This window comes from Citrus sinensis, chromosome 5 (assembly GCF_022201045.2).
Source record: "Citrus sinensis cultivar Valencia sweet orange chromosome 5, DVS_A1.0, whole genome shotgun sequence".
Taxonomy (NCBI): Eukaryota; Viridiplantae; Streptophyta; class Magnoliopsida; order Sapindales; family Rutaceae; genus Citrus; species Citrus sinensis.
Genome location: NC_068560.1, coordinates 9,341,589 through 9,367,967, shown reverse-complemented (window position 1 = coordinate 9,367,967; position 26,379 = coordinate 9,341,589). Strand labels below are relative to the sequence as shown.

At 34.1% G+C, this 26,379-nt stretch overlaps 1 protein-coding gene across 1 annotated transcript; it reads left to right on the top strand.

The window, feature by feature from the left end:
- Nucleotides 1–11,432: 11,432 nt before the first annotated feature.
- On the top strand, nt 11,433–14,560 carry LOC102611160 ((R)-limonene synthase 1, chloroplastic-like). The gene is made up of 7 exons (XM_052440574.1): nt 11,433–11,733; nt 11,825–12,089; nt 12,304–12,679; nt 12,959–13,177; nt 13,297–13,438; nt 13,584–13,832; nt 13,931–14,560. Exons 1-7 carry the CDS (start codon nt 11,506–11,508, stop codon nt 14,270–14,272), a joined length of 1,821 nt encoding a protein of 606 aa, XP_052296534.1. The 5' UTR covers nt 11,433–11,505; the 3' UTR covers nt 14,273–14,560.
- The last annotated feature ends 11,819 nt before the right edge of the window (nt 14,561–26,379 follow it).

Here is a 26,379-nt window from a genome sequence, read left to right as displayed (position 1 = left end):
AGGCATCATAAGTCTCTACCCCAACTGCCCACAAAGTTTGTAAATCTTCTATCAAAGGTGCCAAGTACACATCGATGTCGTTGCCCAGTTGTTGAGGACCAGAAATCAATAGGGACAACATCATGAATTTCCATTTCATACACAACCACGGAGGAAGATTATATGTTATAAGAATAATTGGCCAACAACTATATGTACTACTAAGAGAGCTATGTAGATTTATTCCATCAGCCGCTAACGCAAGATGGAGATTTCTAGGATCTAATGCAAATGTAGGCCATTTGTTATCTACTAATTTCAATGATGGCGAGTCGGCCGGATGTCGGAGCTTACCATCATCGGCTCTCTCATTTGCATGCCAAGTCAAGTCCTTGGCAGTTTCTGAGGACTGAAACATGCGTTTAAATCTAGGTATGGGCGAAAAATACCATAAAACCTTCGCATGAACCCCTTTCCTATATTGGTCAACACTACCATCATTTCTTTTCCATCTAGATAAACCACAACTAGGACAGTCAGACAACCCTTCATACTCTTTTTTATAAAGTATGCAATCATTTGGGCAAGCATGTATTTTCATATATTCTAAGCCTAAAGCGGACATTGTCTTTTTGGCCTCGTACATAGACACAGGAATTTCATTACTTTCAGGCAGCAACTTGGCTAGAAGACTTAATAACTCGGTAAAACTTGTGTCGGACCACCCAAATTTACCCTTTTATATTGAATAAGCTAACCAAAGTGCCTAACTTAGTGAAATTTGTACATCTTGGGTACAAAGGCTTGTTAGCTTGTTCTAGAAGTTCTTTAAATGCTTTAGGATCTGCAGCACAATCCCTATAAGCATCGTTAACCATATCTACTGTGTTACCGTCATCATAGTCTATAAACTCAAATGGAACATCTACATCTACATTAAGAACTGGTGTGTCATTGACATCTTCCCCATGCCAACTCCAGGTTGTGTAAGAAACATCAAAATCATGAAAATACAAATGTTCACGAACAACCTTATGTGTACGAAAGGATAAATTCATACAATTAGTACACGGACATTTAATGACGCTACTGCCTTCAGAATTACCAACAGCAAACTTCATAAATTCTTCAACCCCATCTTCATACTCACTTGACATTTTACTACAATGAACCCAAAACTTATCCATTTTCAGTTTCAATTAGTTCTGATCCTAACACATTAAGCATGTTACAAATAAATAAAATATCAGAATATATTACCAATTTATCTAAGCAAAGTACAAATTAACACCACTTTAAATACCCTTATGGCAACATAAACAAAACAACAAATTTTGACCCCACACATTATAATAGTCACTACACAAAATACAAGTACTTAAACACATTGCAATATTCAAAATCATTGCAGTAGTAAATAAACACAACACTAAAATCAAGCCTAATACAACTTCAGGTCATGCTATCATATAAAGGACCATAATATTAAACATATTTCATGCATCTATAAATTAACTAACGAACTCAAAACTCTAAAATAAAGAAGTGTAATTTATTTACCAGGTCAAATTAATTCCTCTACAGCAAACTGTTCCTGCAAGAGAAGAGGAAATAATTGTGCAGCAAGAGAGGTGGCAGCAAGTTGTTCCAACAAAAACAAAGGATTAACACCATAAGCTAAATTAGGATCTAATTAGGTTCTAAGTATAAATTTATTGCAAAACCAGTATTGGAACTTCATCATTTCCTAATATCCCCATACTTAAATAAAAAAATTAACCCTACATATGCAAAAGTACAAATTAACACCACTTTAAATACCCTTATTGCAAGATAAACATAACAAAAATTTTTGACCCCACACATTACATTAGTCACAACACAGAATGCAAGTAGATAGACAGATTACAATAGCCACAACATAACATACAAATAAAGCCTCATACAATCATATAAAGGACCATAATATTAAAGTAATTGCTATCATGCAACTATTAATTAACTAACGAACTCAAAACTCTAAAAATAAAGAAGTGCAATTTACTTACCAAATAAAAATTAATTCCTCTACACCAAATTGTTCCAGCAAAAGAGATGCAGCAAACTCTGCAACAAAAGAGGTGGCAGCAAGCTACTTCAACAAAAACACAGAGTCAACAAAAACACAGATACCCTTTTCAATAAAATAAAATACAATTTTGCATCAGAAGGTAAATTAGGTTCTAATTAGGTTCTAAGTATAAATTTGTTGCAAAAAAAAGTACTGCTACTTCACTCATTTCCTAATAACCCCAAACTTCAATGAAAAATTAACCCCTAGACATGCAAATTTACTACAATAGGCAAATTATTTGGCTCTTGGTCCTGCTACTAGTAGTACTACTGCTGCAAAATAATTATCCCTTTTTTTTAATCCTTCATCTCTAAAATCTACTTCACTCCTGCTACACTACTGTTGCTTCTGCTACTGCGAACCCTAACAACCTACATTCTTTGCTCTCTTTCAGCAAATTAAATAATTTATTTTTTTAATTAGGTTTTCTCATTAGATTATTTATAGAATTAATTGATTTAACTTAGATCTGTGCAAAACAAACAGCATGCAAAATAAAGACATAATAGAAATCATACCAAGGGCTTTCAAAAAATGACGGTGAGGAAGACAGTAAGATGAGGACAGAAAACGATGGCGATGAACATGATGGAGAAGAAGACAATGGCGATACCACAAAATGCACCTTCACCCACTCAATTTCTCAACGCAATCGGTAACCAATACGTTAGGAAGACGATGGCAAGATGACGATGGTCAAGATTTTGGTAAGATGATGGCGAAAAGGAAGTCAATATAAGAGGGTAAGACGATGGCTGAGATTTTAGCCTTACCCTATACTCTCTGTATGTTTGTGAGTTGTATGTGTTAATACTTAGAAAAAATTAGGGATTGAAGAAGTGAAACTCAGCACCAAAACGGTGCGTTTCATGTTTTTTAATTTTATTTTATAATAAAACATTTTAAAAATATAATATTTTATATTTATGTACAAAACGTCATAGTTCCAACTTCCCTAAAACGATGACGTGTCTTCCTTTGTGTAATATTTTATTTTAAATAACACTAAAAGTTTCAGTCAAAAAAGCGCCAAAATTAAGGCAACGTTAAATTTCTATCATGACTTATTGACGTTTAAATTTATATCACAAAGACATCATATATTCTTGACATACTCTTTTTCTATCACGAGTCCTTCACAAATCAGTCATGAATATATGACAGCCAAAAATATATCACAACTATATCATGCTTTTATGACCCACTCAGAATCTATCAACAAGTGTCTGTCATCTATTGTCAGTTTTCTTGTAGTGCAAGTTTTGTGTAATATTTGTAAGTTTATATTTTGTTTATCAATCATACATCATTTTACCATTCCTATGCTAATTTACTTGTTTTACAATCAATTTATAGGTCTTAAGCTTTATTTAATTAATTTATGTTTTATTTTACATTTAATGATAATTTATGATGCAGGGCGGAAGCGATACTAGATTTAGTTCTAGCGTACGTTCTTGAAAACTCAAGAAAGTGAGCTCTCACAAAGGAGAAAATATCTCAATTGAGAAATACTAAATATTATTAATGAAAAAGCTTGTGTCAAGAAACAAGCATAATAAGCCTATTTATACTAATTAAGATTATCCTATCCTAATAAAATTATGATTCCTTATAAGTAAAAGGAATATGACTTTAAATAAGGAGATATAAAGTAATTCCTAATTAAACTAGAAAACTTATACTCTAACAGGATAAATCTTAATAGACTATTAAATATTAAATCGACTCAAATACTGTAATTTTTTATATATTCTATCGTATATACTTCCTACATCAGTCTCCTCCTCTTTGAAAAAAAACTCATAGTTTTGCTGAAAACAAAGGACAATATGGAGGATAAAGCTTGTAACAAAGGAGTAATTGATCTTGCACTGCAAAAGTGTAGCACTTTGCATCAACTTTTCTTAAAACTCGAAAGTACCAAAATTTCAATTTCTTCTTGTTTTTTAGTATGGTTCTTTTAAAAACTATAGACTTGTAGGGGCAAACCATTACAAGTTCTCTTTTAATTTGAGTCACAGGTAATCCTTATAGGAGGTAACTTGTTAGGAAGCTCTTTAGGCATGATATCTTGAAATTATGAGAGTAGCGATTGGACTTATTCAGGCATCGATTCTACTTCAGCTATGTCTTTTGTACTAAAAGATAGGCTCCCTTGACTTTTGACTTTATCGGAGCAAGGATAACCTTCTTGTTGTCTTTATAGAACCTGTATGTATTATCTTTCCCATGATGTACCATATTAAGATCAAATTGCCAGGGTCTCCCGAGAAGCAAATGGCAAGCATTCATGTCAAGAAGATCGCAAATTACTTCATCTTTGTATCTTCCGATAGAAAAAAAGAATACAACATTGTTGAGTAACCTTGATCTCTCCAACATATCTTATCCATCCAATGCAATAAGGGGAAGGATGTTTGTGAGTTTTAAGTTGTAACTTGTCAACTATAATCTTCGAAACTATATTCTTGCTACTATCACTGTCAATAATCATATTACATACCCTCTCATTGATTGTGCACCTTGTTTTGAAGTTGTTGTGTCTCTGAGTGTCTTCGTCTTTCTTTAGTGTGTATAACAAATGTTGTGTTACTAGTGATACTCATGTGTCTCAATATGTCTACTATTCCTCCTTTTCTATGTCGTCGTTGTCTTTATACGGTTCATCCTTAGGCTTTTCATTTTCCTCTGCATTAGTTGCCAAATTGACTATTTGTTGTCTTCGTTTTGGACATTTGTTTGATGTATGGCCTAGGTTTTCATCACCTCGCGGAAATTCATAAGGATTGCTACTACTTAATGTAAAGCTTACTTTCTTTCTTCCAATTTCGTTTGGCTAAAATCCACTTTCTCATTTCACAGAAAACATAATACATTTTCGTGCTAATGCCATTGAAACATTCACACAGACATATGTCCACGTCCATAAACACACATAACACATAACAATACATCCTATTAACACATCATATAAACACATGGGCAGAGCATATAAATCCATATCCGCATATATCAAAATAAGCTTTTCAAACATGTCAAACATATGCATATTATTTATTGTGACTCATTTAGAAATCTAGTTTACTTACCTTCTAGCATCCTCGAGTAACAAATATGTATCGATATCACCGACCTAAAAAATCATATCAAATCATATAAGATAAAATCAATAAAAAATACTCATATAAGATAAAATCATATCAAATCATAAACTCTAATGCTCTCAAATTCCTCAATATAATACCCTCTAAACTTAACCTCAATTAATCTCAATTTGAATAATTAATTACCAAAATACCAAAATTTTAAATTACTAGAATGTTCCCGAAATCTCAAAATCACAAGTTGCTAAATTATCCTCAAAATCATAATTTATTGAACTACCCTTAGATTCTTATCCTCCAAATTAGAAATCACTTAAATATTCACAAAATAAAAAATTTAAGAAATTACCCTCAAATTCTAAAAAATCACCAAAATGCTCTCATCGAGCAACGGTGATCGAAATTCAGATGACGGTGACAGGAAAGGTCGGGATAGAAGCTTCATGTAGCGTTGAATCCAACAGTGGTGGCAGAGGCACCAGATCGAGCTCCCAAAGCTGTGAACACTCCGGTGGTCGATTGGCAGCAAATTGACCATTTTTGGTGATGTGGGTGGTCGAAAAATGAAGGTAGTGACCTGAGGAACGAAATCCATTCGGTGGCGTCACCTAAAACCAGTGAATGGAGGTGGCAAATACTATAGGTTTTGCAGGCTCAAATGATGGCTTTCCAGCCGTTATTCAATTATAACGATGGTGGGGAACTGACCATTGGTTCTAAAGCTTCTAATTGGTACCTCCGGTTGCTGGTGGGGTGGCCAGGAACGAGAAATGGTGGCCGGGTTGGTTCATGGGTCAGGTTTTCCGAGTCAGCTTTGGCAACTTTCTCTCTCTCTCACGTGTGAATATGCTTCCTCTTCTTTAAACAATTTCTAGTTTCCTTTTTTTATATAATCAAAAAGCGAGTCAAAATTAGTCAAAGCAGCGAGGTGGGGTATTACAAAGTATGATCTTGCAGAAAGACCTTATTTCATTTCGTTCCCATTCTTCATTTCCTTCTTCTTGAATCCCAGGGGGACTTCTCATACTTAGCAAGTCAAAATGCATAGGAGATAAAGATTTTGCTAAGTTACTACTGCTATAATTTATAATTCCTTTAAAAATCATGCGGGTCCTACCACCTATGACAGTTGTTTACATTATTTTGAAGGGGCTATAAGTTACAGCAGCTGTAACTTAGTAGCACCCAAGAGATAATATAATCAATTAATACATATATGATATGTGAATTTAAATTTTGTATAACCATTAATTACTTGTCGATTCTTCAAAATAAATGTACTTATACTATAAAATTATTTACTTATTATATAAATGATATGGTACTTTAGAGGTATTCTAAAATTTCTCTTATGCACTTCTTGTCATTTTCAAATACTAGTCAATGAAGCGGCATTTTACATGCTGATATGGTGCCTCGCAGAAACTGTTTTGTTTCGAGATTGATGATCCCATGGAAATGGTACAAGTATCTCTTCTAATGGTATTTTACAGGTTGCTGATAAAAAGTTGCATGTTTTTTATAAGACTAATGGTATTTGCATTTTATTTGCAAATTCTAGTAAAATCGGCTATATATGGATTCTCTTTGGATAAAAGCTCGTTTAGCTCCTATATTTTTAGGTTAGCATCTTTTTTGTCACTATATATTTAGAAATACCTCAAAACATCTCTATTGTTAAATTATTGAAACCCCTGCCGTTACTTTTTGTTCCATTTAGCTTGCTTTTACATATTACTCTCTCACAATAATGTTTATTTTTTTTACATTAATAAAAAGAAAAAATTGAATTATCAATTTAATCTCAAAAAATTAATGTGGAACATTTTGCTGAGGAGTTAATATATTTATGTTTTTATTAATGTCCAAAAAAGTTCGTAATTTAATTTTTTTTACAATATTACTTTTTTTTACATATGTGAGCTTTTAGAAAAATTAGTGTATATGTATGTGTGTGTATTATTTTTAGGTTTAAATTGATAATTTTTTTTTCTTTTTATTACTCTCCAAAAAAATTATTGTAAAAGGCTAATATTATTGAAGCAAGTTAAAAGGAATAAAAATAAAAAGGCAGATGCGTCAATAGTTTAACGGCTGGGAGTTTTGAGGTATTCTTAAAAATATACGTTACTAACCTCAAAATATAGGGATTAAAAGAGTTTTTACGTATTCTTTTCAGTACTCTTTGACTCGTATGATTCGTTGATTATTAAACACATGCTTCCGTACGTTTCTGTTCAATGTAAGACCATTATAGAGAAATATCGACATCGTTGATTATTCTAAACACAAGGATTGGCATGTTAGAATTCCCTCATGAACAAATATGACTACTTTTTGCGTTCTGGTTTGGGTTCATGGTTCCTTTTCTTCATTCTTAATTTTTATGACTTCCACAATAAATTTCGCTAGTTGAAATAATATTAAATTGTACTACACACACACACACATATGTATGTTGCTTATTACTTCAGAGGACTTGTGAGATTTTCTTTGTATGGGTTGATCCTAACATAATTCTGAAGTATGAATTAAACTAAAAAAATAAAAGAAATAAATATTATTTAGTTTTTATTTTGCGACATATTATAATGAAAGGATCATCTACTTGTGTTAGCTTTGTTTAGTTTTAAAAATCTCATGTCACTTAAAGTCATGTATATTATTAGTCATTTATACTTTCTATTGTTTTTATCTTCATAATCATCCTCCAAATGCAGATTATTGTATTTGTCAACATGCTTTAAGAAAATAAGGTCAAGGCAACATGATTATAACAACGTGTTTGAGTGTTCTATCTGCAACATGATTAGAACTACGTGCTAGAGTGTTCTATCTATTTAATGTCAAGAAAAGTAACTGCTAAATTCTAAAAGCAGCCCATTTTGAACAAAGAAAAATCAAAGAGGGCTGCAGCATCTTTAAAGAAGTAAAATTGGCAGCACACGGCTTTAACATTGAAGAAGCCAAAATGTAAGAAAATGGTGGTGTTGTAGCAAATTTTGACAAGATAACAAATGGCTTTTGCTGATAACAAACGTTGTCGGCCATAATCCATATAGAAAAAAAATGGTCCAAACGTTAAGGTTAAATTGAAAAATATAATAAATAAATTTCATTTGTGATGAAATTCGTAATGGATTTATTACTTAGTTATCTTTCACATATTTTCTCTGTAATATCAGATAAGTCATAGACCACAGCATGATATTTATTGCAATTAAAATCATTGTGAAACTGATTTTATTTTTTTTTCTCAAACAAAGTATCTAGCTAATTGCAGATGTAATAAATTACTAATTAACATTATTTTATCAGAAAACATATAATAAATAAATTGTCAGGGGATGATTTTATCTGAAATTTCACTTGAACGGTCCACACCACATACAAATTTGTGCTGAAATTCATAATGGATTAATATGATTGGGCGAAATTACTCTATACAATTTCATCAATATCTATTAGACGATAAAAAATTTATTGATATTTATAATAAAAAAAAATCTATCCACTAAGACTATTCTAGATCAACAATTAATAGATTACATATAACTTCAGAAGGTTCATCGGTGGATTGATCTAAGCCTTTTGTTGTAGTTCACAAATATTTTGTTGCTTAGTACATAAGAAATTTTACAGGAGCTGATGCTGAGTAGTCTGAATAATTATTATGAATCATAGAAACGGGGCAGATGCTGTACAATTATTGACGTGGTGGAGCAGATGCTGAGTACTCTGAATAATTATTATGAATCAGAGAAACAGGGCAGATGCTGTACAATTATTGACGTGGTGGATCAGAAAGCTAGCCCCAGAACGTTCACATTGGGTTGATGCTGTGAACCCATGTGCATCTTGTCGTGCACAAAAGAACCCATGTGTGGGGACTCCTTTAATTTGCAGCACAAAAGAACGTTCACATTGGCATTGACTCAAGGATAAAAATTAAATATCTCCTATGCTATAAGAAGAATATGCAAACATGCTTGAATGAACATTCTCACAGAATACATAAAAGCTACTTTCCTCTGAGCATTTTAGCAAGAAAAGCAATTGCAGCATTTACGATTTGATCTAATATCAGAATGGCTCATGCGATCGTTTCCTCTCTCTTGGACCAGCTGAATTCCATTGCTCAAGATCAGGTGAAAGAAAAGTGGAGGCTTGTGACGAGTGTCGAACAAGAAGTGGGAAAGCTTACTACCAATCTTCAAGACATTCAAGCTGTGCTGGAAGATGCAGAGCGGAGGCACATGAAGCAGGACAAAGCTGTTACTCGTTTAAAATAAAAAATGACACTTTAAAGCAATAGGAGACTTTTATATATTAAAATGGTAAACGGGTGGATAAAACTCAAAATAATTTTTTAACTTTTTATCTAATTTGACATTCGAATTTTAAACTCGAAAAGTCAAGCAATAATAAACCTTTTTATTATTTAGGGCTAAAAAATAAAGTAACTCTAACATATTTATTATTTAATGGTTATATATCAATCATCAGTATGTATTTTTCTTGGGAGAAGTCAATTAATTTCTCTCATACTTTTTGATTTTGATCTAATCCAATCCAATCTGAATATTCTAACCTAATCAACCCAAAACTCAAACAAGTTGATCTGAACACAAATTTGCCCACTCCTAGCGGGGATTGTGACCCTACGAGCTTTGAAAAATTTTGAGGTTTCGAAGTGAAATATTAAAAATTAGGTATAAGAAGACTGATTCGACCCCTAAGCACTTGATATATAAACTTTATACATATAAAATCAAGTAACTCGATTTTTTTTATTTTGTTAATTATTTTTTTAGTTTTACTTGCAACAGTACTTCAATTATGAATCAAAGTCGCCATGACAAAATCGCTGCAGCCTGCAGCAACAATCAAAATTCTCAAATTCCGAAATTCCTAACGACTACATAATAACTTAAAATTAACATTTTAAGTTTGAAGTTGGGCCTCCTGAAGATTTACCCCATATGGAACAAAATATTAATTTTGCTACTAAAATTGCGAACTATGTGTTTCTTTGTATTTTCCGCTCAAGGATGAAGAAATTTCGCTCAAGTGTTGTGCTGAATATCTTGCGAACAGATGACAATTTAATCTTTGGCTGAGACTTGTTTAAAATAAAAAATGACACTTTAAAGCAATAGGAGAGTTTTATATATTGAAATGGTAAACGGGTGGATAAAACTCAAAATAATTTTCACTTGCACGGTATTGGCCACATATAAATTTGTGATGAAATTCATAAACGATTAATATAATTGGACGAAATTACTCTATATAATTTCATCAATATCTATTATGCAAGTAAAATCTATTGATAGTTATAATAAAATAATCTATCTACTAAGTGCCGAGATATATATTTGTGGGGAATAATAAATGTAGAGAATTGCAATAATAAAGGTGGAACTTTATTTTAATAAATTAATGTGTTTATAACTTTGTAGGTACAAGAAAATTGTCATGACCCAACCCAAACCTGGTAAGATATTATCCGCTTTGAGCTTTAAAAAGACCCGCACGGTTTTGTTCCTGGGGCACCCATACACCCTAAAACATGTCTTACCAATTAAGGTGTGGATCACATTTTATAAACCCAACATCTCTCCCGTGGTTTGCCGATGTGAGATTCGCCTAGGGTGTTGTTACATACACCCCCCTTAATGACTCAGAGTACTCGCTGAGGTTTGTCCCACCATCGCTCAAGAGGACATGCAGAGCCACTCTGATATCATCTGTCATGACCAAATTCAGACTTGTCAAGATATTGTTCGCTTTGGGCCTTAACAAAGCCCGCACGGTTTTGTTCTTGAGGCGCCCATACAGCCCAAACGTGTCTTGCCAATTAAGATGTGAATCACCTCTTATAAAACTAGCATTTCTCCCGTGTTCTGTTGATGTGGGATTCGCCTAGGGTGTTACAAAAATAATAGTAATAGGTAAACTATAGAAAATGGATGTGTACTTCGAGGCACATTACGAATTTCGCTTTTCTTAAGACATTGTTTGTCCCACCAATTGAGTTATGCACATGAGTTAATCAAATACACCTCCAATACAATGTATTCCCCCCCCCCCCCCCCCCAAATTAATAAAATATCTTTGTACTATTAAGACTTAAAAATTAAACGCTTTCAAAACTCAGAAAAAATGAGTAAGAAAAATAAATCACATGAGCTTCTCCTCTGCCTATATATATATAACCTCGTACATCACCACAGACCATAGATTAATTTGAGAATCTTTGCCAAGTACAACTGTAAGCTAGCTTACACTACATCTGTACATCCAATGTCTTCTTGCATTAATCCCTCAACCTTGGTTACCTCTGTAAATGGTTTCAAATGTCTTCCTCTTGCAACAAATAAAGCAGCCATCAGAATCATGGCAAAAAATAAGCCAGTCCAATGCCTAGTCAGCGCCAAATATGATAATTTGACAGTTGATAGGAGATCAGCAAACTACCAACCTTCAATTTGGGACCATGATTTTTTGCAGTCATTGAATAGCAACTATACGGTATTCATCATTATTATTACGTATTAATTTCCTTTGTTGATTTCAAACTGGGACCATGAATAACTAAAAACTAAATGCTGTGCATGTACAGGATGAAACATACAAAAGACGAGAAGAAGAGCTGAAGGGAAAAGTAATGACAACGATTAAGGATGTAACCGAGCCTCTGAATCAGTTGGAGCTGATTGACAGCTTGCAAAGACTTGGATTGGCTTATCATTTTGAGACTGAGATTCGGAACATATTGCATGATATCTACAACAGTAATAACGATTATGTTTGGAGAAAAGAAAATCTGTATGCAACCTCCCTTGAATTCAGACTACTTAGACAACATGGCTATCCTGTTTCTCAAGGTACATGCATGATCTGAATACTTGAATCGATCTTTCTGTTTTCTTTTTTTAAATTTAAAGAAATGGACGAAACCCAAATCAGTTTTATAACTCTCTATCTCCTGAGAATTCGAACTCGACAAGGGCGCCGCTGGGGATACTTCAATCATTCTCTAATTAATATATGGATGCAAAAATTTTGACGAATGTAACCTTTTTTGGTTGAGTGCTGCAGAGGTCTTCAATGGTTTTAAAGACGACCAGGGAGGCTTCATTTGTGATGATTTCAAGGGAGTACTGAGCTTGCATGAAGCCTCGTATTTCAGCTTAGAAGGAGAAAGCATCATGGAGGAGGCCTGGCAATTCACCAGTAAACATCTAAAAGAAGTGATGATCAGCAAGAGCAAGCAAGGGGATGTCTTTGTAGCAGAACAAGCAAAGCGTGGACTGGAGCTCCCTCTGCATTGGAAAGTTCCAATGTTAGAGGCAAGGTGGTTCATAGACGTTTATGAGAAAAGAGAGGACAAGAACCACCTTTTACTTGAGCTCGCTAAGTTGGAATTCAACGTTTTGCAGGCAATTTACCAGGAAGAACTTAAAGATGTTTCAAGGTATCCATGCTTGGTTGCATAACTCATATTTATGTATGTATCAAAGATTTTAGTTTATGACATACATAACTTGTACAAATTAATCATATGCATATTAAATTATTCTCAGGTGCAGACTACACCTTTTACAGTAGTGTAAAGGTCTGAGTCTGCACTTCATAAAATACAGACGTTTGCACCAGAGATTCACTCTAAGGAATCTCGGACTAGAAGATGACTCTATAATAGATGTATTGTAAAGCTACGAGTCATAATATTCGTTTTAATTTTCCTATGAAGGTGGTGGAAGGATATAGGTCTTGGAGAGAAACTGAGCTTTGCGAGGGACAGCTTGGTAGCATCCTTCGTATGGAGCATGGGGATAGTGTTTGAGCCTCAATTCGCCTACTGTAGGAGAATACTCACAATCACATTTGCTCTAATTTCAGTGATTGATGATATTTATGATGTTTATGGAACTTTGGATGAACTTGAGCTATTTGCTGATGCTGTTGAGAGGTTTGTTGGCAAATTAATGTTATACCTAATTGATTAATTCAACTGCTAGCTAGCTGCTTGCTACCTCTCAAATTAATAGACCAGTCATATGAATTTTTTTTTTTTTTCGTTTTCTACAGGTGGGACATCAATTATGCTTTGAACCACCTTCCGGACTATATGAAAATCTGTTTTCTTGCGCTTTACAACTTGGTTAATGAATTTACTTATTACGTACTCAAACAACAGGATTTTGATATACTTCGAAGTATAAAAAATGCGGTACGTAAAATATTAGTTGCACCTCCGCTGCCATTCCTTTTCCTTTGATTTATCCATTTCACATTACGATGTTTTTGTCGCAAAAAAAAAAAAAAAAAAAATTGTAAGTTGTAACTACTGCTACTTTTTGTGTCTTGTGCATCAGTGGCTTCGCAATATACAAGCCTACTTAGTGGAGGCAAAATGGTACCATGGTAAGTACACGCCAACACTGGGAGAATTCTTGGAAAATGGATTGGTATCAATAGGAGGCCCTATGGTTACAATGACTGCATACCTTTCTGGGACAAATCCAATCATTGAGAAGGAACTAGAATTTTTAGAAAGTAATCAAGATATAAGTCACTGGTCATTCAAGATTCTTCGTCTTCAAGATGATTTGGGAACTTCATCGGTATTTTTTAGTTTTTCTTTTTTTAACAAGACAGAAATTGAATTAATCCTTTATTTGTGAATTGATTGTACTTTTTTTTTTACCCAATAATTCATCAGGATGAGATACGAAGAGGGGATGTTCCGAAATCAATCCAGTGTTACATGCATGAAACTGGTGCCTCGGAGGAAGTTGCTCGTGAACACATCAAGGATATGATGAGACAGATGTGGAAGAAGGTGAATGCATACAGAGCTGATAAAGATTTTCCCTTATCGCAAACTACAGTCGAATTCATATTGAATGTTGTGAGAGTGTCCCATTTTATGTATCTACATGGAGATGGGCATGGAGCTCAAAACCAAGAGACTATGGATGTAGTTTTCACATTGCTTTTTCAGCCAATTCCCTTGGACGACAAACACATAGTTGCCACATCATCACCTGTCACCAAAGGATGATGAATTATAGTGCATGATGCGTTACGAATCCCAAGAGTGCAGTTTCAATTGATGTTGGCCTCGACTTTCCAGTTTCTATTTCTTTCCGATGATGAGGTCTCTTTTCGATGATTCTAATAAATTCCCTCACTCGTCAAGGTTTATAAATGAAACAAAAATGTCATATATGTTACTTTTGTTGGATAATAAACTTGATCTAAGGTGATGATGATAATAATGATGATGATGATGATGATGATGATGATAATAATAATAATAATAAATTTAAACCCAAATTAATAAGCCCAACCTATGAAGGTTCCATGAGTAAGTATGGTTGGTGATGTTTGAATTATTTGTGGTATAGGTGTGGTAGGTTAAAGATGAATAGTTATTAATTTTTTGTAATTTCTTATGGTTTAGATTTCTTCTTATGTACTATAAATACTCCCTTGTGTCATTTGGTTATGCATCAAGTGAAGTAACAAAATCTCTAAGTTGTAGAGAGTGAAAAATAAGAGTTGTAGTTGGTGAGCATTGTTTTGAAGAAATAAAATAGTGTGTTTTTAGTGTTTAATTTGTTAATTCTCCAAAAAAAATGGTATCAGAGCTAGTGTTCAATGCTATATATAGTCGTATAACATATCAAATCAAAGTTCTCGACGAAAGGAACATGACGTCGCAAATATCAGCCCGATCAGAGACCGAGTGTGTTCACACTCGCTGTCGAAAATTTTCTGTCTTAAAGTTGAGTCGACTCACCGAGTTGAACCAAGCTGAACCGAGCTGACCAGATCCGAACCGAGCCACACAGAGCCGGACCGAGCCAAGTCAACTAAGCAGAAACGTTGACCGTTGACCGAAAGTTGACTCGAGTCCCTCTTAGGGTTTTTCAACGTTCTGGATTAATCCCTGCATTGAAAATCTCCATATTCTCGCTCAATTTGTGACAATTAAGGAAACAAAAGATCTGGAGGATATGACGATCGAGCAACTTCAAGGAATGTTGCAAACCTATTAAGAAAAACTGAAAAAGAAGTAAGGAATCGAAGAACAACTTCTCAAGATAGAAGTCAATCCAAAGAAAAGAGAAGAAAGCTCCGACAACTAGAGAATGCATTATATTTGAGGTTGAGGTTGAGGTCGTCGTTATCGACGATGTTAGAATTTTAACAACAACAACTCCAATTATGCCAAAGGAGAAAGCTCAACCAGAGGACGAGGCAGAGGCAATCCAAGATCAAGGTATGATAAATCCCAAGTACAATGCTATAATTGTCAAAAGTTTGGGCATTATGCTTTAGAATGTAGAGCTCAAAGTACCAGAATTAATGAGAGAGTGAATTATGCTGGAGAGAAAAATAGTGAAGATGCCACCCTTTTACTAGCACGCAATGACACAAATGGAGGTCAAGAAAATACATGGTATCTTGACAAATGTGCTAGCAATCATGTGAGCGGAAATAGAAACATGTTTGTGGAACTAAATGAATTTATGAATGGTAGTGCTGCTTTTAAAGATGATTCAAAAGTACCAGTAAAGGGCAAAGGTAACATTCTTTTTCGTGCAAAAGATGGTAGCCACCAAATAATTTCGAATGTTTACTTTGTGCCCAATATGAAAAGCAACATCCTTAGTTTGGGTCAGCTCTTGAAAAAAAAAACTATGATATTCACTTAAAAGATTGTAGTCTTTTCCTAAGAGATGACAAAAGAAATATAATTACAAAGGTGAAAATGTCAAAAAATAGAATGTTTCATTTAAATATTCAAAATGATGTTGTAAAATGTCTCAAAGCCTTTCACAAAGATCTATTCTGAATTTGGCATCTTTGATATGAGCATCTCAACTTTAAAGGACTGGAGCTACTATCCAAGAAGAACATGGTGAAATGCTTACCATACATCAATCACCCTGATAAGCTTTGTGAAGGATGTTTACTTAGCAAGCAGTTCAGAAAGATCTTTCCAAATGAGTCAAACTCAAGAGCTCAGAAGCCACTTGAGCTCGTTCATACTGATGTGTGTTGTCCATTCAAGCCAAGCTCCCTTGGTAAAAATAACTACTTCCTTTTCTTTATAAATGCTTTTTCAAGAAAGACTTGGGTGTACTTTTTGAAGCAGAAATCAGAAGTCTTTGAAGCTTTCAAGAAGTTTAAAGTTGTAGTGGAAAAAGAAAGTGGATACCAGATTAAAGTCATGAGATCTGATCGAGGTGGAGAGTTCACTTCCAAAGAATTCGTAGAATTTTGTGAAGCAAATGGAATTTGATGCCCTTTGACAGTTCCAAAATCCCTTCAACAAAATGATGTTGCAGAAAAGAATAACAGGTTCCATCCTCGACATTGTAAGAAGCATGCTCAAAAGTAAGAGACTACCTAAAGAATTTTGAGTTGAAGTTGTTGCATGTGCAGTCTACTTATCTAATCGATCTCTAACAAGAAGTGTATGGGGCAAGACGCCACAAGAAGCTTAGAGTGGAAGAAAGCCCAGTATCGCCCATCTGAGAGTTTTTGAAAGCATTGCCCATGTACATATATCAGACGAAAGAAGAGCCAAGCTAGATGACAAAAGTGAGAAGTTCATCTTCATCGGCTATGACAACAACTCCAAATGATACAAGCTTTACAATCCAAACAACGGGAAGATCATGATAAATCGAGTTGTAGTTTTTGAAGAATAAAGAGAATGGAATTTTGGCTCTGGTGTGGACAAGGTATTTGCTCCTGTAGCTCGACTTAAAACTATTGGACTTATTATTTCTTTAGCTGCTTAGAACAAATGGAGGATTTTTCAAATGGATGTGAAGTCTGCTTTCTTGAATGGATTCCTTAGAGAAGAAGTTTACATCGAACAACCATTAATATATATGGTGAAATGACATGAAGACAAAGTTTTGAGATTGAAGAAAGCTCTTTATGGGTTAAAGCAAGCACCAAGGGCATGGAATAACATAATTGATAAGTATTTTCAAGAGAACGGCTTCACCAAATGCCCATATGAACATGCTTTCTACGTCAAAGAAAAAGATGGAGAAAGAAAAAAATGGAGACATTTTGATTGTGTGCCTGTATGTAGATGATCTCAATTTCACTAGAAGTGATCCAAGCTTGTTTGAAGACTTCAAGAGAGTGATGATCAAAGAGTTCGAGATGACTGACATCGGACTGATAGCATATTATCTCGGCATTGAAGTCAAGCAAAAGGAAGAAGACATATTTATCTCCTAAGAAAGTTATGCAAAGGAGATTCTCAAGAAGTTCAAGATGAATTATTGCAAGCCTATAAGCACGCCAGTGGAATGCGGAGTCAAGTTATCCAAACATGATAAAAGCGAAGATATAGTTCCAACATTCTTTAAAAGTTTGGTCGGAAGCCTACATTATTTGTCATGCACAAGACCAGATATCCTTTATGTTGTTGGACTTGTGAGTCAATACATGGAGAACCCATTTTAAAGTTGCAAAAAGAATCATTCGCTACGTCAAAGGTACAATTAATTTCGGCTTGTTATACTCATTTTCTAATGACTACAAGCTTGTTGGATATAGTGATAGCGATTGGGGTGGAGATGTAGATGATCGAAAGAGCACCACCAGATTTATGTTTTTTATGGTAGATACTGCTTTCACATGGATGTCAAAGAAGCAACCAATTATCACACTTTCCACCTGTGAAGCTGGTGTACGTAGCTGTTACATCAAGTGTTTGCCATGCAATTTGGCTCAGAAATTTGCTTAAAGAGTTGGGCTTGTGATAACTCTATGAAATGAGAGTTATCATGACACTTTTAGACTTAAATCATGTTTACTTTGAGAGTAAACGACATGTTTTTATTGCATTTTAGTTTTATTTTGCATGAATAACCATTTTAGTTTATTTTTTAATAAATTATGTTGTTTTAGAATAATTGTGTGCTTAGACTTGAAAAAGACAAGAAAAGAACAAGATGATAGAAAAATGGAATTAAGTCTGGAACAGTGCAGTTACTAGAGCTGTTGTTGTAACAACCATTGCTGTAGCAATCCTAGAACAACAGCAAAAGATTTCGCGCAGAATACTAGTAGAATTGCGATATGAAGTTTCCAAATATGACAGATTTGCGCCCTAAGCTTTCGTTTACCCTAATTTTCAACTATAAAAAGAATCACACACATAAAAATGAGGAGGCCGTCAATCACAATCAGGGGAAAAACCAAGAAAGGAATGAAGAAGGAAAAGAATTGAAGAGAAAGAAGCAAGTCTGCACCAGTAACAAATCTGCAGAATAATTGGGATTCAACTTTTCTCTTTCTTTTCTTATTTTCTTGTTATTTCTTTTGGTCAAAAAGATGTACTTGCTGGCTAAGCCTTCGTTGCTTGTTTTCTTTTACAAACTATTAACTAAATTTAATTGTAGTTGAGTGACAAATAATCTAGATGGGTTCTTGATTGATCATATAAGTTGTTGCATGTTTGCTGTAGCATTTTGCTCTAATAAATTATTTAACATTCATTATTTCGGTTAACCTTTCATTTAATGATACAAGTTAGGAGAGAGCCACAAAAGGGCATGTTTTAATGGAACATGTTAGAGTAATACTTGATCTTAAATTGAGTTTCCTGGATTAAGTTTATCTTGAGTCCAAAAAGGGTTATGCTTAATTTAAGATTAGTGATGAACTAGATATAGAGATTCATCTTGAAGGGTAAAGAGAACATAAGCATGATATGTCATATCTTATGTGGACATAACAATTGGCCACTGTTAGGTTGCATAAAGGTATGAGATGTCCAACATGTGACAGTTGAGGATGCATGAGGATTCTACTCAATGTTTTAGCAGATGCTGTAGCAACTAGACTTAACAAACACAACACAGTCAGCCCCATCTTGAGAGTTTGATCACTTAACTGCTTCATTTTCTTTGATTACCTTTTCATCTAGCGTGTATTTCTTTTTGTTGCAGTTTACTTTGTTGCATTTGCATTTTCATTAGTTACGTAATCTTCTTAATTCCATTGAGTTAATTTAAAAGTAAGATCACATTGTTGAAATTGTTGTAGCAACTCTAGTAGTATCAATCCCTGTGAAGACGATCTTGATTATTCATCACTTTATTACTTGTTGTGTACACTTACACATTGACACCAATAGTAATTGAGTTCAAATAGCCAACAGCTTGCCACAAGAAGAGCCAATCGAGATTTGTGTTGAAAATAAATTAGCAATTGCCCTATCCAAGAATCCAGTCTTTCATGATCGAAGCAAACACATAGATACTCGCTGTCATTTCATAAGAGAGTGCAGTGCAAGAAAGGAAGTTCAAATCAAGTATGTAAAATCACAAGATCAAGCAGCTGATATCTTCACCAAGCCACTCAAGCAAGAAGATTTTGTAAAATTCAGAAATTTGCTTGGTGTCACATGATCAAGTTTAAGGGGGGGTGTTGGATCATAAACTTGATCCAAGATAAAAAAAAAAATTCAAACCCAAATTAATAAGCCCAACCCATCGAAAGTTCCATGAGTAGGTAGGCTGATGAGGTTTGAATAATTTGTGTTAGGTGTGGTAGGTTTGGTAGCTGAAGATGAATGGTTATTAATTTTTTTGGAATTTCTTATGGTTTAGATTTCTGCTCATGTACTATAAATACCCTCTTGTGTTACTTGGTTATGCATCAAGTGAAGTAAAAAAATCTCCAAGTTGTAGAGAGTGAAAAATAAGAGTTGTAGTTGGTGAGGAGTGTTGTTGAAGAAATAAAATAGTGTGTTTTTGAGTGTTTAATTTGTTAATTCTCCAACAACTTTTATTGAGAGTAAAAGTCGTCGGATATGAGAACCATTTTCTAGCAAAAGCATGAGAATGGCAGAATTTGTTATGTATGCAATTATACTTTATATTCAAGCATGGGTTCATAGCATGTTAAGGCACAACGGATGCTCAGTGGACATGACCCATTTAAATCGCATATGGCAAATCATACCCATGGAAACTGACAATATGCAGCGAACAGTGAGAAACGCAACAACAACTAAGGAGAGAAATCAGAGCTGTGCCATAAAAAGAAATCACAAGGATAAAATATTAATATAACCAATTAAAAACACGAGTTCCTAGTTTTTGGGTTAGTTTAAAGACACGAGCACCTAATTATTCGATTAGCCTTTTTTATCTTTTAATATCGTATTCATTTCTACAATAAATCTCTAACAAAGTCATATGAGTTTAAAGAATATGAGTGCAGTCAGTGGGTTCAATCATAAACGCTTTGTTTTATAGAAAAGCTACTTGTCATTTTTAGAAGCCTTTCACTATCCAATATTTGATTCCAACAACGATCAAATTTAACAGCTTTCTTGTTCCTTCTTGATATACCTACAAAAATGCCATCTTAAATTGCTTTATTCACAGTAGTCTAATAAGCAGAAAATGCATTATGTATTTCTATTAAAAAATTACGAAAACATATGTTTAAAGAGAAATTTAAGAGAAAAAATAACAAGTCTTAAATTGACTTGTCCTTTCGAAAAAGAAATATGATTAACATAAGCAAAAACGTCACAACAGAGCATATATAATTAAGTAATTACAAGAAAGAAAAAAAATGAACCAAACGTACGTTTTAAATGTCTTGCACTTGTTCATGCCCCACTCTTGAGTTTGTTCATCACTGAAATTTTGACAAAAAGATAATTAATCAAATAGCATAATAATACAGCATAATTTGAATTATAACTGGACATTTTGGTTTCTTCTTTTATATATCTGCCATTGACGATTGTAATTTAGTGGAAAATCTGTATGGTGTTTACTTAGAGGAGAGTTGTTTAAAGCAAGTGAAAGATTGAGAGAAGAATCAAATCATATTAATTATGGAGAGAAAATAAGATGAAGTAGAAGAAAAATATTTAATAATATATTAGCGCCCATTAATTTTTAGTTTTGATATTAATAAAAATTGCCTTCTTTCAAAATTTTGTAACCCACTTTTTGTCAAATTAGTATTAAAGACACCATTTTTTAAAATCAAAATAGTATTAAAGAGATCATTAGGTAATGTTAAAAGGTTAAGATTTTGTGTAAGTTATTGTTTCAAAAGAGAGAGATAGTTGATCCTATCTCATAAAGAGATAGTTGATCCTATCTCATATGTATATTGGTGCACTATTTGAACAAATTGGACGTTGGTATTCTAACGTGTACCGCATTTTTATGAATACAATATTTTTTAACTATATATTAGGCTGTTTTTGGGAGCTTCGATAAATTGTGGGATTCAATTAGATTTTGAAACTAATAAAATAATTTAATCTAAGGTATGTTTGGTTGTCATGGACTATTAGAGTAAACTTAAATTTAGTCTAAACCTAATAGGATTATTAACCCTTATTTTTATAGGCGTTTAGGTGAGGTAAGATTAAATAAAAACTTTGTGTCCTCTTTATCACTTTTTTCTTTTTCATTTAACCTAATATTTTAATATAAATTAAACATAGAAGTGAATTTCACGAATTTTTAACCAAGTAATTTTATATTATTGTATAGAATATCAGAATTTTATTTAACAATTTATTAAATTAAATTAACATAGTTCAGTCCGATATTATACCAAACAAAAGATAGTACTATATATAAGCTTTTAAGTTAACCACCAATTTTGTTTCCCTCACGCAAATGACTATGCGCACAGTATCATGATTTCAGCATTCTGCCGGGGTGGGTGTTTTGAAGAGGCAAATTGGCTGGGTATTTTGAAGTCAAGTATGACAAATATGATTTAAATTGCATGCTTTATGCCTACTGCAGAGCTGGTGCTATGGGGAGCGTAATGCATGTTATGAAGAAATTGGACGAATTAGTCCGGATAACAATACCCATCATATTGTAATCAAACATTTCTCCAATAAGAAGTTTTATTTGCTTGCTTATCGGACTATGATGGACGATGCATAAATTTACAAGTGTACTAGTTAGCACAAATAATATAATGAAGAGTAGAGTATCGTCCCACTGAGATTATATATCCTGTTAGCTACCGAAATTATTATAACCCTAATTTCTTTGAACAATCGAATAGACAAATTTAGATAAAAAATTAAAATAAAATAAAATAACTAAAAATTAAATAAATATGCAAGTAGTAATAGAAATCACGAAGAGATTACGACACTAGGACATCCGATTTCACCATAACCAATTCAATTTTAATCCTCCATTGATGTTATTAAAATTTATTACCCATGTTGACAGTGAATTTCCCTAATTTATTCAATATCCTCTCTTGAGTAATATAAAAAATATCTTCACATATTAACCCACTATATTTCTATGTGAATTTAAATATGCAAAGATTCATTAAGCTCTATAGAAATTCTTAAAAAAACTACATGAATCATGTTGGCACATCTCCGTCTTTCGTTTAACTAATGGCATCCATTACACAGAGCAAAAATACATAAATCTCCTCTTGGTCTCATTATGTGTCCTTAAATCATTTAAATATTACCCAAATATTTAAAAGCATTAAGCACAATAATGAACACTTAACCATGGAATAATAAACTAAAAATAACATATATTTATGAAATTAAATCCTTATAGTTAGGCTACATCGTAGCCATAGCAAAATAAATTAGTTCATGAGAATATAAAGAGAATTTATAAATTTAATTGGGAATATTCAAGTAAGATAATAGAAAAAGAGAAAAGAAAGAATAAACTCAAAAAGTTCTCTCTTCAATCTCTACAATCGACTTCTCCAAATTATTGCTTCTCCAAATTTGCAGCGGCGGCTTCTCACTCTCTTTTTTTTTTCTCGCTCTCGGTTATTTGTTTTTCTCTTGGCTTCCAATTTGTGCGGCTGCCCGCCTCTCTTGTGGCTTCCACTCGTGTCCTTTTATATTGTTTCAATTGTGGCCTTTAACTCCTTATATGGAAAGAATTAAAAACAAAAGCCAAGCCGCTTCTTTTCTTTCATGCATGCACGTGACTTGTTCAATTAATAAGCCAATAATGATTTGGCCAAAGCCCATCACCAGAATGCTTTCTTCTTTTACTCTATTCTTCACATGATTTGCCTTATTAATTAACTTATTTCCAATACTAATTCTTCTCATCTTCAGGTGAACTACAATTACGCCTTGGCTGCTTCGATTTTCTTTCATTTTAACTCCCATTACTTTCCTTAAATTTCCAATCAATTTCTTCTTTAAGCTCTTTCTATTTGAATATTCTGATTTAATTCTTCTTTATTCCCAAAATATACCTAAAATAACAAAAATAAAAATTAAGATAAAATTAATATGATAAAATATAATTTAACATAAGATTAAATTAAGAAAATATATAAAATATTATTACATCAATGGACATGCACAGTAAAAGCCACCAGCTAGAGGAGGTATGAGAGTGGTCATAGACAAATGAACTTTTACTTCGGGATTGCAACACGAAAGACTTATCACAACTATGCTCTTTTACAGGAACTCTGCTCCTCCCTAATTTTTCATCTTGGTAAAATGAGAACGACACTTAGAAGCACTCTTTGTTCACAACATGTTAAGAGGCAACAAAAGAACGATGTGCAAGGCCCTTCATGAGAAAATTCTTCATATTTTAATATTTGGAAAACTTCCCATGTCTTACCATTTTAGATCAATTCTTTAACTGTTATTTTTATGCTTTTTTTTAATTAAAAATCACCCAAAGTTGGTGGGGTTAGGCGGGACCCCCTTACCTATAGATTATTGAAATATAAACAAAATTACATATGGAGGGGGACGTAGACCAAAATCTCCAAGCAAAGGAACAAAAATAACCAACTAATGGAAAAAGAACGAAAACAATAATAGAATAAATAAGAAGCTAAAGATAATTAATTAATACAAACGCCGAGAAAAATAGTTACAATACTTACGACCATTAACTAATTTGAAACCTTTCTTAAAACTAGAGGAATGCAGTCCACTAATACTGAGGTCGGGGTCAAGATCATGGCCCACTATACCCTCAGTCTTAGACGCAAAATAATCATCGACTATAGGATTTCCGTCAGAGCTAAACTCCTCATCCCACTGATTAGGGATATCTTTAGAATGGTAATTAAAACTCACAACCATGGACCGAATATCATCCACTGTAGACTTGAAAAAAGTAAAGCTTGTGGAAGCCCTTAGAGCACTCGGACTATCCAAAACAAGAGAATTAGCAACCTTAGGGCATCCATCAGTATCTCTCAGAGCAACAGTATATTGCAAACCATCATCATCTGGAACTCACAGAGCAGAAATCGAATTAGATGCCGCATCTATAGTATCCTGAGGAAAAAGAGCAGACGGCCAAGCAACATCATCGAGGGGGCTAGACCTAAAGACTGACCTTGGACGAGAGCAGGCCTCTGTAGTCGATTATTCTTAGTAACCACATACGTAGCACAGTTCCTAGTAGGCTGGACAACAACATTTGTAATAGGTATCGTACTTGTATCATGAGCAACTATATCCTTCACCTAACCAATAGGTTATTGGGGCCTCTGGAGCCCATGATTAGTAACAAAATAAGCATCATCAAAGCGACCAAGATGCTTAGACGTGGCACAATATAACAGTACACGCTCATAGATGATATCTTGCCAAACCCCATTATCACCCTTACCAATCCAAAGTCTTGGCAACAATAGTTGTGAAACATCATACTCAATGAGTACATGAGCCACCAAGGGCCTATTAACAGCAGTAGTGGCACGGTCCACCCGTAAAGGCTTTTTAATAGCATTCACAATTAAAAATAAAGCATCTCTGCAATGAATGAAATGCACAGGTAAATAAGGCAAAGACACCTAGACAAGAACAACTGAGACTCCTTAGAGCATACATGTAGACTACTTAAAAGTACGCGTGGACCTGCCACTAACATACCAGGTCTGCCTAACCCAAATATATGAGTAATCCTCTCCAAGTTAAAGCTTGATCAATTATCTAGCAAAGAAACATGTGTACTACCTTTAAAACTCAAGAAGCAAAGAATTTGCAAATCACATTTACAGGAGGGCGGTTAAACAAAAACTCACTAATAAGGGAAAGTTTGAATGGTTCTGCTATGGACTGAATTTCTACAGCTGAAAAGCGGATAACATGTTTACCGTGAAATAATGAAACTATCTTTTTCCAAATTGAAGATTCAAGGGGGCCAACAATAGCATCAATAAAAGACTTAGCATTAGGTTTGATGATAACTTCAGAATTCGTAATAGATGTATAAGAGGCCTTTGAGGGTGGGTTGGATGTACGACCAAGAGTGAGGGGTGGAAAAAGGGTCACGGGTTTGGCCTTGATTTTTGGTTTAATTTTGGGTTTGGAAAGCTAAATGTTAGCTAAGGTTTCTTTATTATAGCTAAGGTTTTTTGCATTTAGCAGCTGGTCTCGGTTTTAAATAGCAGAGTGGGTTTGGGTGGGCAAAAGTGGCTGATATGAGGCGGCTGGCAGATTGATGTTGCCCCTAGCAGTAGCCAAAATAGAGAGAGCGAAGTGTTGGTGAGATATATTGTAGCTAAGAGGATTTGTCTCAGTAAAAGAAGTCAGAAACAGTGGCCAATAAGTGGTGCTTGAGTTTTGATTGTGCTCGTGCAAACTAGTGGCTAAGGGGGTTAGTGGTAGCTGGAGGGTGAGAGGTAGTTGTTAGGAGTACATAAGGTTCAACGATGGTTCCGTTAGTAAGTAATCGCCACCAACGGAGGTAGGCAAGGTGGCGACAACATGAAGCATATTTTGAAAGGTTTGTTGCAATCTAGGGTTTATGATTTGAAGTGTTAATCGTTGTTTTGAGGGTTGTTGATCAGTTGGGATGTCGCCAGCAATTGGAGAAGGTTCTGGCAGTGGAGAATCACCACCACCGGTGGGCAGTGTGGTCATAGGAATTATCGCATTCCATAATACGATACTTGATGCTTTTCAATCGTAGTTATTCTCTTTTTAGGACAATTTGGAGTCAATTTCTCATCGTGCTATTAAGAAGTTTGCACTGCATTTGTGAAGTTAGGCAACATTAACTGGGTTAATGATGTAATGAAGGCAGTCCATGTAACTGGCTATATGATTGATCAAGGAAGCAATCAAGAATTTATAAAGCAAACATAATCTCGCATGCG

Excerpts from the sequence above, each read along its gene's own strand:
- LOC102611160 (XM_052440574.1), top strand. The coding sequence starts at position 11,506 with ATGTCTTCTTGCATTAATCCCTCAACCTTGGTTACCTCTGTAAATGGT. Across the intron at positions 11,734-11,824 it reads CATTGAATAGCAACTATACG|GATGAAACATACAAAAGACG; the intron begins GTATTCATCATT and ends GTGCATGTACAG. Across the intron at positions 13,178-13,296 it reads TTTGCTGATGCTGTTGAGAG|GTGGGACATCAATTATGCTT; the intron begins GTTTGTTGGCAA and ends CGTTTTCTACAG.